The sequence below is a fragment of the Carlito syrichta genome, unplaced genomic scaffold (assembly GCF_000164805.1).
Source record: "Carlito syrichta isolate Samal-C Ts95f unplaced genomic scaffold, Tarsius_syrichta-2.0.1 Scaffold304713, whole genome shotgun sequence".
In the NCBI taxonomy this organism is placed as follows: Eukaryota; Metazoa; Chordata; class Mammalia; order Primates; family Tarsiidae; genus Carlito; species Carlito syrichta.
Window position 1 is genome coordinate 555,362 of NW_007248809.1, and position 13,004 is coordinate 568,365.

At 46.4% G+C, this 13,004-nt stretch overlaps 1 protein-coding gene across 1 annotated transcript in view; it reads left to right on the plus strand.

Moving 5' to 3' along the window:
* Positions 1 to 7: 7 nt before the first annotated feature.
* Positions 8 to 13,004, plus strand: part of SHPK (sedoheptulokinase) — a 27,486-nt gene continuing 14,489 nt past the window's right edge. The window contains exons 1-2 of the mRNA XM_008060751.1: positions 8 to 25; positions 6,401 to 6,542. Of these exons, the coding sequence (XP_008058942.1) occupies positions 6,509 to 6,542 (34 nt within the window). The 5' untranslated portion in view covers positions 8 to 25; positions 6,401 to 6,508. The remainder of the gene's footprint in view (positions 26 to 6,400; positions 6,543 to 13,004) is intronic.

A 13,004-nucleotide genomic window follows, 5' to 3' on the forward strand; every position in this document is an offset into this window, starting at 1 on the left:
TGAGAGCGCGGCGGCAGGGCCCCAGGTGAGGAGGGGTCCTGGAGCCGCGCCGTCAGCAGGAGCCTCCTGACAACCTTCTTCCCCAAGGAGGCCTCCCCGACTGCCCTTCCCCCAAAGAAGTCTCTGCTCCAGCCTGTCTGACCTCCGCCTGTCCCCGTTCTTGCAGGGCCTCTCTGCCTGCTGCAGCTATGCCTGATCCCTTAGGTCCCATCCTTAGCGCTCCCACCCGCTAGTATTGAGCCCCCACTCTCTGGACTCCTCTGGGGGCCTCGCCGTAGGCGCTAGATCCCTGTGCTCTCCGTCCCCCACTCTCTGTCCCCTGACCTTGGAGAAATTGCCCTCTTGTGTACATATATGGAGTGACCACAGGCCTCCCTCTCACTCCTGCTCTCTGCTCCTCACATTTGCCCTGTGCCCTCAAGTTCAGGATTCAGTTTGCTCCCCAGGGCAGAGTCTGGGTTTTCCCCTGGAAATCAGATGCAGAATCAGGCCTAATCGACTCCTCTCTCATTCTACAGAAGCAGAATTTGAACGGAGAAACACTTGATCAGCAAAAGTGCTCCAGCCTCAAAAAGCCAAGACATCCTGAGGGAAAGACCTCAGAGCAGATAGAAAGACATTGAGAGATAAGCTGATAAAAACGTGTTTGTTTTTTTTAAGGGTCAGATTGGCAATTATCCACTAAACTAGTGACTTGTAAAAGATACAAGATAAGAAGTGACAATTTCAGAATAATGGGTTCTGTTGGGAGATGTGGGTGGCTTCAGAAAATATGTCAATCCTCGGAGCTAGATCCTGTTAATTCCCCACAGAAGGTAGCTCTGTGTTCAGTTAATTGACAGTAGAAATTGATATCAAGGAACTTTCTGTGTACTTCATGACTTTTGTCTGGGCCTCAGTTTATTCTCTGAATTGAAATAGACAGCCTTTAAGGTCCCTTCTAGCCACAAACCTTGATTTTCTGGGCCAAGCCCCACCCCAAGAGCTTTGTTTTTCACAAACTCTTGCCACATAGCTGGACCCAGTTCTTTAGGGATCAGAGCTGATTTTGCTCAGAAGCAATTAAGAAGATGCAGATTTTAGGAACACTTTGCATTTTCATGGAGACTTTCCAAATTAGTTTGGTTGGGGCACCAGGGCATTTTAGAATGATTATCTCACTTCATGGACTATGACATGGTGGCCAAGTTGAATTTGACCCTGTGGGGGTAAGCAGGAAAGCTGGGATCAAGGAAGAGTAGGCTCAGGCAGTGCCCCTTTCTCTTGAAACAGAGCCACTTCTTGAAAATGACTTTTCTCGACTTCCTCTGTCTCTCAGCAATCTGTTCTGTGCTTACAGGAACACCCAATATGCCACACCTGTCTAATGAAAGGCTTAGCAGAGACCAGTAATACCAACCGCCCCCCCACCCATGGATGAATTGCTATGCTGTCTGTGGCAGAACTTCTCAACTTTGGCACTACTGACATTTTGGGCTGCATAATTTTTGTTGGGAGGAGAAAATGTCCTGTTCTGTGCATTATAGAATGTTTAATCACATTCCTGACTTCTGTCAATTAGATGCCATTAACACCTGAACCCCCCCTCCCCCCTGCCACCGTGTGACAACCAAAAATGTGTCCACATTGCCAAACGTCCCCTAGCGGACACAGTCATCCCTGAGTGAGAACCACTGATCTATAGTAATACCTGCCAGCTGTGTTTTTTCCTCATGTTCATACATACACCTTATGTATACCAAGGTCAAGCTTGGCAGCTATGTGGAAGGTCAGATTTTGGGGTATTTGCAAATTTAGAGTTTTTGAAGGAAGCTCTGTGACCTTTTCCCAATTTATTTTTTATTTTTTATTTTTCCTCTCTGGGTTTCTGGTTCCTCAGCTGTAAAAAGGAACATGGGGGAGTAGGGGTGAATGAGTTTCTAAACACTTTTTTTCAAGTCTGATGTTCTAGGGTTTGATCTGGATGTAGACTGATAATCTGAACCAAGGAAAGGGGACAGTGCCTTTCCTGTTACATTGGGAGTCTGCCCATTGTCTGTCTGAGAGCTTCTCAGTGATCATACTCACCCCTAAAACTGTTGAACACTGCCTCCTTGTCTTTACCTCATCTGGCCTGTTTCCCTCCTCTTCTCTCTGTACCCACACAACTCACCCAACCTGGGCCCATTTAAACAGTGGCTCCTCTATCCTGGGACAATGCATCAGTTGATGGCTATATGGGGGGATTCTTATTATCATTATTATTATTAGAGATGTGGCCACACTATGTTGCCCAGGCTGGTCTCAAACTCCTGGGCTCAAGCGATCCTCCCGCTTCAGCCTCTTGAGTAGCTGGGATTACAGGTACATGCCACCACGCCCAGATGGGGGGACTCTAAATCAGCAGTATCCAATAAAAATGTGAGGGACAAATGTGAACCATGCATGTCCTTTTCAGTTTTCTAGTAGTCATATTCAAAGAGATAAAAGGAAATGGGTGAAATTAATTTTAATTGCATTTTTTATTTAACCCAAAGTATCTAATGCATTTTCAACATGTAATCATCCATAAAAATATATTGATACATATTGTATATTCTTTTTTTCATGCTAAATAGAAATCTAGTGTGCATTTCACATTTCAATTCAGACTAGGCATATGTGGCTAATGACTGCAGGATTGGACAGTGCAGATCTAAACAAATGTCTCTTCCCAGCCTCCTTCTTCCTCCCATCCCACACCCTTGTCTTCTTTCTTCCTTTCTGGGGACCATGCATAGTCGCATACCTTTTCTGTGCCCCTCTTGCCCATTGCTTCCTCTTGGCTGTTGTGTCTCCCTGTCAGGACCTGGGACTGCCTCCTCGGGACCATACTCAGTACTCCGTCTCTACTCCTGTTCCCATCTCACTGCTCTTTGCCTTCCTTCTTTCTGTTCCTTGGAGAACTGCCCCTGACCAGGGCCAGCAGTCTGACAGGCAAGTGAAAAGTTTATTCTGAGGCGGGGAAGGCTGCACTCTCTGGATGGGCGCCGTGGGCCTGAGAACCCAGCCTTCGGATGCTTTTCTAAGACCATAGCTTTTTCAGTTCCCCAAAGAACAGACATTTATTAAAAGCAGAGTCACATCTCTCTTCCCCTTCTTTTCATCTGAACTTTCCACGGATGCTTCTAGTTGTGAAATAGAAGTTTATTTTGTTCCTTCAGGTGATTTTTGTATGCCATGAAAAGTTTACTTTGGATGAAATCACAGTAACTGTTCTATTTATGAAATTTAGAACCCTCATTCTTACCTAAACTCTGAAGTTTAGCTTATAGAGCTTATTCTAAGTCTGACATTTTAACTATTATTTTTTGACTCAGGGTCTCACTCTGTGGCCTAGGCTGGAGCACAGTGGCACAATCATGGCTTGCTCAGCACAGCTTTGACCTCTTAGGCTCAGGTGATCCTCTAACCTCAACCTCCCAAGTAGCTGGGACTACCGGCATGCACCACCATGCCCAGCTAATATTTTGATTTTTTTTTTGTAGAGATGAGGTTTTGTTATGTTGCCCAGGCTGGTCTCAAACTCCTGGGTTCAGTCAGTCTTCTTGCCTTGGCCTCCCAAAGTGCTGGGATTATAGGCAAGAGCCACCACACCTGGCCTTAACTATTATTATTATTATTATTTTGAGTTGGAGTCTCATTCCGTCACCCCGGCTGGAGTGCAGTAGCACCCTCACGGCCACTTCAGCATCGACCTGCTGGGCTCTGGCGATCCTTCCCACCTCAGCCTTCCAAGTAGCTGGAACTACAGGTGTGTGCTACCACACCCGGCTAATTTTTGATTTATTGTAGAGATGAGGTCTCACCAAGTTGCCCGGGCTGGTCTCAAACTTGCAGGCTCAGTCAATCCTCTCGCCTCGGCCTCCCAAAGTGCTGGGATTACAGGCTGAGCCACCGAGCCTGGCCCTTAATTATTATTTTTGAGGACCTTTGAATAATACTTAATCTCTTTTTAGTTAATTAAATACTTTACATGTTTTAAACTGCGGTTATACATTTCACGTATTTTTTTCATTTAGGTACTGCAATTGTCTGACTTAAATCTTTTCAGAATACTTAAGAAATTCTTATAAATTAAATAAATTAATCGGGCCGAGTGCAGTAGCTCATGTTTTAATATGTAATCACAGCACTTTGGGAGGCCGAGGAGGGAGGGTTGCTTGAGGCTAGGAGTTTGAGGCCAGCCTGGGCAGCATTTGAGACCCTGTCACTACCAAAAAAAAAAAAAAAAAAAATTCAGCCAGGCATGGTGGTGCATGCCTGTAGTTCCAGCTACTTAGGAGGCTGAGACGAGGATTGCTTGAGCTCAGGAGTTTAAGGCTGCAGTGTGCTATAACTTTGCTACTGCACTCTAGCCTGGGCCAAAGAGCAAGACTCTGTCTCTTTAAAAAAAAAAAAAACAAAAGAAAAAAAAAAGGCCGGGCTTGGTGGCTCAGCCTGTAATCCTGTGCCTTGGGAGGCTGAGGTGAGTGAATTACCTGAGCCTGCGGGTTCAAGACCTGCCTGGGCAACTTGACGAGACCTCATCTCTACAATAAAAATCAAAAAAATTAGCCGGGCGGGGTAGCACACGCCTGTAGTTCCAACTATTTGGAAGGCTGAGGGGGAAGGATCGCCAGAGCCCAGCAGGTCGAGGCTGCGGTGGCCGGGAAGCAGCCACTGCACTCCAGTCTGGGTGACTGAGTGAGACTCCAACTCAAAAAAAAAAAAAGTAGACCTATGTAAACCTTACATATTCTTATGTTTCAAATTCTTTTGTAAATGTAGTGAGATTTGAACATATAACCACAAATCTAGAACAATTATTCAATTTCACATTTTATTGTTATGCCTTAGCCACCCAAACTGTGGGGATTACAGGTGTGAGTCACTGTAGCCAGCCTCAATTTCACATTTTGGATTGCAGCTACAGAGGTCACCTAGGCCAGATTCTCTTAAACATTTAAATTTACTTGAAATACTAAATATTCAAAGATTCCTTAAGCATAAATGTTAATAGCATAGATATGATTCTTTTAAACATGAATATATTTAATTCTTAATCATTCACTTTTGAAATTTACTTTTTCACCAAGGAAACAATTATGTCATCTGGATTGATTTCCTAAGTGGTGGCCTTCTTAGCTTATTGGGATGTCTTACTGATTAGAGGCATCTACTGGAATGGAATGGGAACCTGAGATGCTATTTATAATCTTGAACAGGGACTTAATTTAAAGGAAGAGGTCAGAGAGCCCAGATGGCTTAGGTTTATTTCATGTTGTTGCCTGCTTTTGAAGTCAGATCAGTAACTCCCACCCATTTGGATAGAGGACTTGGTTGGACTAGGTATTTCTTTATCTCTGAGCTATCAAAATGCATCCTCTCATGACCCTGAAGACCTTTGCAGTTGTCCAAATCCTGCATTCTTTTCATAGTCTTGTTTCTTAGGACCACTTGACTCTTACAGACATCAATATGATATTGGATTAAATTCTGCTTATCTCTCATGACTTTGTCAAGGTTACTTGGCCTAGAGACTTTTTAGGAGGAAAGAAGTCAGAAGAAAAAGCTAATCAGGAAAAAATGGTCCTGACTTTCTTCAGTCTCTTTCCTCCCCCCTGGGAAATCTTTTCCCACTAACAGTCTCACTCTATGTAGCTTATACCATTGCCCAGTTCATCTTCTGAAAACACAGCTCTGATAACAATGCTCTTCCATTCAGAAAGCCCCAGAAACTCCCCATGACCTTTAGGAAGAGCCCTTTGCGCAGGGACCCCCACTGACTGATTAGGCCCTAGCCTCCGGTCACTTCCAGCCTCCTCTCCTACCACCCCTCACACAGCCCGACCCCATGGGCACTGTGCCCCACAGGTTCCTACGCATCATCCTTGGCTGCCTTCCCTCTGGGGACTTTGGTTTTAAAGTCCAGGGCCTGATCCTCATGACACCCAGGAAATGCTTGCCAGATAGATGAAAGCACCAGGGTTCACCCTAAGGTGCTTTAGTCCCTTAGACCTTTCTTGACCACACCTCTCCTGTCAGGCTCCTCCCTGCAGTGGTCCCCAGCTCCACTGCTCTCTGTGCCTCCTGAAAGACCTTTCCCTAATTTCCTCTATTTAAAGCACTGAGCAACTCAGACCCTGGTGGAGGGCAGAGCCTGGGTCATGGCAGCACGTCACCTGCAGCAGTGCCTCATCTGAGAAGGCAGGGAGTGGGTCCTTGCCCGTCACATCCCTACTCCAGGCCCCGCTGGAGGTGGTGGGAAACCCTCAGTCCCATATCTCTTCCCTGAGGCTGGAATTCATTGGGCAGCCACCACCCAGAAGATCCTTGGAGGCCTGCCCCACTCCCCTGCCCGTGTGTCTGCCTCCACCCAACATGTCCTGTCTGTTTTCAGGGGCGGGAGCAGGATGTGAGCAGAATCATCCAAGCCCTAAACAAGTGCCTTGCTGCTCTTCCTCGGCAGCTGCTCCGGAATGTCGGGGGCATCGGAGTGTCAGGACAGATGCATGGAGTCGTGTTTTGGAAAACAGGCCAAGGTATGCTGGGCTCAGGGCGTGATCTCACGCTGGTAACTGTCACTCAGGGAACTAGAAATGTGTGCCATGCCCTCTCTTTGAAGGCCAGGTTATCCTGCAGTGGGAATAGAATCTTGCTCCTTAGAATGGAATCACACACGCTGCCTCTTGTATTTTGTGTACCTCTTGTCTTGTAGAAATGTGTAATGAATATAAGTGAGGTACCCACATCATCAGCACATTATCCACCAACAGGCAGAGGGGAGAGAGTGAGCTTTCTTGGATTCTTCTGTAAGATTCAGCAGACTCAATGTTCCACAGCTTTCTCTTTATTCATGTCAGTGTCTCAGAACACAAGTGCAGACAACCAAGAGATTAGCCGTAATCATAGGAGATTCCAAGACACAGAGGGAGCTCTTTTGCATTTGGGCATTGTTTTTCTTGTTTACATCATCACAGATACTTGTGGTCTTTTAAATTCCAGGTCATATCCTTTTTATGGGCTCCTTTGCTAAGCATTGTTTGTCTTGTGAAGGTCTTTCACAGTGCAGAGGTGGGTGACCTGTTCTGTTTGGCCCCCAGGAGGAGAACTAAGCCAGTAAAATGACAAAGAACACTTCACACGCCAGGTGCCAGGCATGATCTCATGGAACTTTCCCAACAAACTTACGACATAGATGACACTATTGTCACCATTGTGCAGTGAGAAGTTGAGGTTCAGGGAGATTAGAATAATATGTTCAGAGTCATATTTCAGCAAGTGAGCTCAGCTTTGGAACCCAGGTCTGTCTAACTTTAGATACTAAGCTTTTTTTTTTGAGTTGGAGTCTCACTCTGTTGCCCAGACTGGAGTGCAGTGGCTGCTCCCGGCCACTGCAGCCTCAACCTGCTGGGCTCCAGCGATCCTTCTGCCTCAGTCTTCCAAGTAGCTGGAACTACAGCCGCGCACTACCACGCCCGGCTAATTTTTTGATTTATTGTAGAGATGAGGTCTTGCCAAGTTGCCCAGGTGGGTCTCGAACCCGCTGGCTCGGGCAATGTACACACCTTAGCCTCCCAAAATGTGGGATTACAGGCTGAGCCGCTGAGCCCGGCCAGACACTAAGCTTTTAAAGTCCTCTGGGGGAACCAGAGCTACAGGAGAGCACAATGACTCAGTGAAAACAGAGACTTCCCAACAGAATGTCCGAGAGGCTTGGGCTTCTGTAGGAAGTTGTGGGCTCCCTGTTATGGTGGGCATTAAAAAAAGCTTAAAAAAAACAAGACATACAAAAATAGGGAGAATAGTATGATAGGAGCCGTCACTCAGCTCCAACAAAATCAGCATTTACTGCAGATGTTTTAAGCTGAAGATGGATGGCTACTTTTGGGAGATGTAGGTAAGAGAATTTGAACAGTGGATTCACCCCTTTCTGCCTTTAGAATCAGTGATTCAGGGTCCCCAGGGCTAAGTGCATGGTGACTTGTCTCTTAGTGGGACTGGTATCTAGTGATGCCTCCTTTGATCACTCCCAGGATGGGGTTGGGTCATTGTGCAAGCCGATACACATCCTTCCTTCTCTCCTCCCTCTTGCTGGCCTGTTGTCAGGCCGCCCCGGACCTTAGGAACCGCTTGGCTCCAAGCATAACAGGAGCAGAAGACGTTTAGGGTGTTAGAGCTGACCTCTCAGAGGGAGTTTAGGTTGTAAAAGCTTTTTAAAACTCCTTAATTTTGCATTAATGAGAATAAATGTCCTTTTAATACTAAAACCCTTCCCAAAGAAGACAGCAGAGGTCTAATGATTGTGGTTTGGTCACACGCCTTCCTTTTTGCCTGTCTCCTGGACTCTGTAACAACCACACAAACCATCAGCAACATCATTGGAGACAGCCGCTTAATATTTCATCGAGCCAGCCTGCATGCCTTCTGAGTTTGTTTTCTGTTTCTGGGAAGGAGAAAAGCCGCTGATACCTGCTTAGTGGAGTTGAGTGAAATCATATTTGGGATCAAGTCTTGTGCTGCTTTTAATGTTGGCCTTAATTCAGTTTGGTTTCAGAACCTACAACATTTAAGGCTCTGTGCTGGGCCCCGAGGGAGATATATAAATGAGGGAATGAAGACTCTACCTTCCAGAACACAGTAACACAGACGGTCACCAGTAACTTGAGCAGAGAGCTAAGTGCTTCATGAGGGCACAGGAGAGCAAGTTGGGGGAGAGGAGAGGGAATGATTAGTGTCTTCTGAAAGGCCTGTGGTTACACCGGTTTCCAAACTCCATTTTCAGGTTCAGTAAAAGCAAAATAGACAGAAGAATCATAAAACAAAGCTAAGAGGCGAGCAGCAGCCTGGGAGAAAAGGTTTGGTAGTGCAAAGTGGACAGAAGATGGATCAGTACATAAAAAGAACCAATAACTAAGAAAGGACAAATGGCCCTATGGAAAAGTGAGTGAAGGATTTCAACAGGTATTCTTGGAAGAGGAAGTACAAATGGCTAATGCACATATGAAAAGATGCTTGACATCATTAATAGTTGGGCAAGTAAAGATGAAAACAACAAGACATCATTTTCCACCCATTGGATTGCAAGACATTAAAATGTTTGGTCATGTCAGGAGTAGGCAAAGGGACTAGGAAAATTGGGTCTTTTAAATACTGCTGCTGGTAATGTAAATTGGCTCTTTTAAATACTCTGCTGTTTCAGAGGGTAGTTCAGTAGGGCCTGTGAAGAATAAGGCAGCTGCTATGACTCAGCAGTTCTACTATTTGGAATCTGTCCAGGAGAAGGTCTCCAACATGTAGGTGCACGAGGAAGCGCAATCATGGCCATTTGTCACATCCTTGTTTATAGTGAAAAATGTGATGCTTAACTGTAGGGGATAGGTTAAACACACGTGGGTCCATGCTGTAGGATGATATGCATTTGTTAAAAAGAAGAAGGTTCATTTCTGTGTATTGACATAGAACTCCAAGACAAGTCATGAGATGGTAAAAAACAACCCCTAGAACAAAAATACAGTACAGACTGTTTAAAACAAACTAAACAAAAACAAACAGACAAACAAAAAAACCCCACACCTAGATCAACTAAATGAAAATATGTGAGTATGAAACCCTCAGAGGTTGTCCCACAAATACTGACACTGATAAGGAGGAATCTGGGACTAAGGCAGGGGGTGGGCAAGCAGGACCTTTGCTTTATCTATAATCTTTGAACATTTTATATTGGAAATGCATTTAGTTGTCACTTGTGTCCTTAAAGACTTAAAAATATATCAAGTCTCTGTTGGTTAAAAAAAAAAAGGAAGAAAGAAAAAAGTAGACAGAAGATGGATCAGTACATACAAAGAACCAATAACTAAGAAAGGACAAATGGCCCTATGGAAAAGTGAGTAACCTGGCAGCCTGGGATGCTGTTGTTCTGCATCTAACTCTCAGGTTGTTAGCATCACATCATCCAGCCTGTGGCCTCCCTGGGCCCCGTCTCCTCCTTCCCCCATGTCTGTGGTCATTCGTTCTGCAGGCCTCGGTTGCCCTCTGCAGAGCTTTGGTGCCCCGCCTTGCTGCCCACCAACATCCCAGGAAGCTGGGAACAGGAGCTCTCTCCATGGTCCCCAGGTTCCAGCAGCCAAGGCGGAGGACAGTTTGGGGAAGGAAGGAGAGGCTGGAGAGAGGGGTCTACCCCTAGTGAGGGTGTGACCTGCAAACAGGTGGAGGAGGGGCTGAGGGTCTGGCTTCCGCTAGGTTTGAGGTAATTCCAGATCTGCGTCACACCTGGCTCACCCAAGAGACGGCAAGGATCAAGGAGCCTCTCCCAGGCCTACCTCCATGTCCCAAATGCTGGTCAGATGTCCTTTGCTGAGACTAACCTGCAGTCAAAAGCTTAGGGTTGACAGGGTGGCCTCCTTTTTTTTCTTTTTTTAGAGTGATACAAGGCCTCACTCTGTTGCCCAGGCTGGTATGCAGTGGTGCAATCATAGCTCAGCCTTGAACTCCTGGGCTCAAGCAATCCTCCCTGCTCAGCCTCCCAAATAGCTGTAACTGCAGGTGCATGCCACCATGCCTGGCTAAGTCTTTGTTTGTTTTGTAGAGGCAGGGGGTCTTGCTATGTGATCCAGGTTGGTCTTGAACTCCTGGTCTCAAGCGATCCTCCGTCTCTGCCTCCCAGAGAGTAACCTTTGACATGGGCTGGCATGACCAGATGAACGTTCTGGCGGGCTCTGTCTGAAGGCGCCCAGGACCACTGGTGGCATGGGCAGGGTGGTGCCTGTGAGCACTTGATAAAGGATGACGGGGGCGAGGACTTCTCATGACACATGTGACCAGGAGATTATGGGAACTCAGGCCACTACAGTGTGTCCGTAGGGCCACAACGCTCAGCCTCTCAGATCCTGAATCCCTTAAGTGTCACAACAGAAGACCCATTTTTCCTGGAAGAGAGCAGCACAGTCAGATTCTGGACTAGACTGCCTAGATTTGAGTCCTGATTCTACCACTTATTAGCAATGTGAACTTAGGCAAATTAAAAAAAAATTAACTGTACTTCATTTTTCTTATGTGTGAAATGGGGTAGTTGTTAGGGTACGAACAGGGTGAGGGCGGAGAGGTGCAGGGAGGTGCAGCATCGCCGGGGATGGCAAGCCAGAGGTGAACGCTGGCAACCCAGAGACCCGAGTAAATGCAAAGAATTGCAACACACAGAGGTGAGAAAAGAAAAGATTTATTTAAGAAAGCTTCACCCCCCACAGACAGGGAGTGGGCCTACACTCTAGGTGAGTGTGGTGTTGTAGCCCCCAAAGCCCTGGCTTAAATCCTTTTCTTGGAGATGTTGCACGTGACTGCTGTGACTTCTTTATCGACCACCTGTGGATGTCTTGGAGATCCTGTGACACCGAGACCCATTTATGCCTGCTCACATTATCATAGCCCCTAGAGAAGGGCGTGACAAGGATTCTTCTGTACCTTCTTCTGTACCTTTCCAAACGACATTCCTTAGAGCTAATGGAGGGTGCACTTCCCCTTATCTCCTATGCATTCCCAGTGGTTAGCTTCGGGGTATCCTTGGCTTCCCTGTAGATTATGCCCAATTTACTGGAAGATCGAATCCCCACCTGCTCTCCCTCTGAGCGATCGGTCATAACTTTTGTAATTACCAGTTTCGTGACTTTTACAATCCTTGCCCAATGCGTGATGTCGTAGGCCTTGTAAATTCCCTTTACTCTAGGCAAGCTTGATTGCCGTTGTGAGATATCTCTAATACCTGGAAGTCTGTTTCTGAAAAGACAAAGTCGGTAAAGTTAATTTTACCTAAAGTGTGCATTTCTCCAAAAGCATAGCTTCTGCTTTCTCATCATTGTGTCAGGATTTAAGACCAAGATGAAAAATGGCTTCCCACTCTCAGTTTGTCCTTTCAATAATTATCATATCTCCCTTATAAGATTATTATGCAGATTAAATGAATTAATATTTTTGAAGTGCCTTGAGCAATACCTAGTACATGGTAAGAACTCTTGTTTTTAGCCGGGCTTGGTGGCTCAGCCTGTAATCCCAGCACTTTGGGAGGCTGAGGTGAGTGGATTGCTTGAACCCACGGGTTCGAGACCTGCCTGGGCAACTTGGTGAGACCTCATCTCTACAACAAATCAAAAATTAACCGGGCGTGGTAGTACGTGCCTGTAGTTCCAGCTACTTGGAAGGCTGAGGCGGAAGGATCGCCAGAGCCCAGCAGGTCGAGGCTGCAGTGGCCGGGAGCGGCCACTGCACTCCAGTCTGGGAGACAGAGTGAGACTCCAACAAAAAAAAAAAAAGTCCATAATTGGCCGGGTTCGGTGGCTTAGCCTGTAATCCCGTGCTTTGGGAGGTTGAGGTGAGTGGATTGCCTGAGCCTGCGGGTTCAAGACCCGCCTGGGCAACTTGGTGAGACCTCATCTCTACAATAAATCAAAAATCAGCTGGGCGTGGTGGCACGCGCCTGTAGTTTCAGTTACTTGGAAGGCTGAGGCGGAAGGATCGCCAGAGCCCAGCAGGTCAAGGCTGTGGTGGCCGGGAGTGGCCACTACACTCCAGTCTGGGTGACAGTGAGACTCCATCTCAAAAAAAAAAGTCCATAATTTATTGAAAAGAAAATGTAACCAAACTATCAGAGAGAATTTTGCAAAAGGACGAGAAATTCTCCACATTCATCACCATCCTACCTTTCAATGATGTAGACTGGGAAAGGCTTTGGAATAACACAGATCTGAGTTCAAATCCAAGTTCCTCTATTTCCTGGCTCCGTGGCTTTGAACAAGCCGTTCCTCTCTCTGAGCCTTGGTTTCTTTAAACAGGCAGAGTAATTCCGGCTTCATAGGGCTGTGTGAATTAAACGAAAAAAAGGTGTTCCCGCCGGGCTCGGAGGCTGAGGTGAGTGGATTGCCTGAGCCCGTGGGTTCGAGACCTGCCTGGGCAACTTGGCAAGACTGCATCTCTACAATAAATAAAAAAAAATCAGCTGGGCGTGGTAGCGC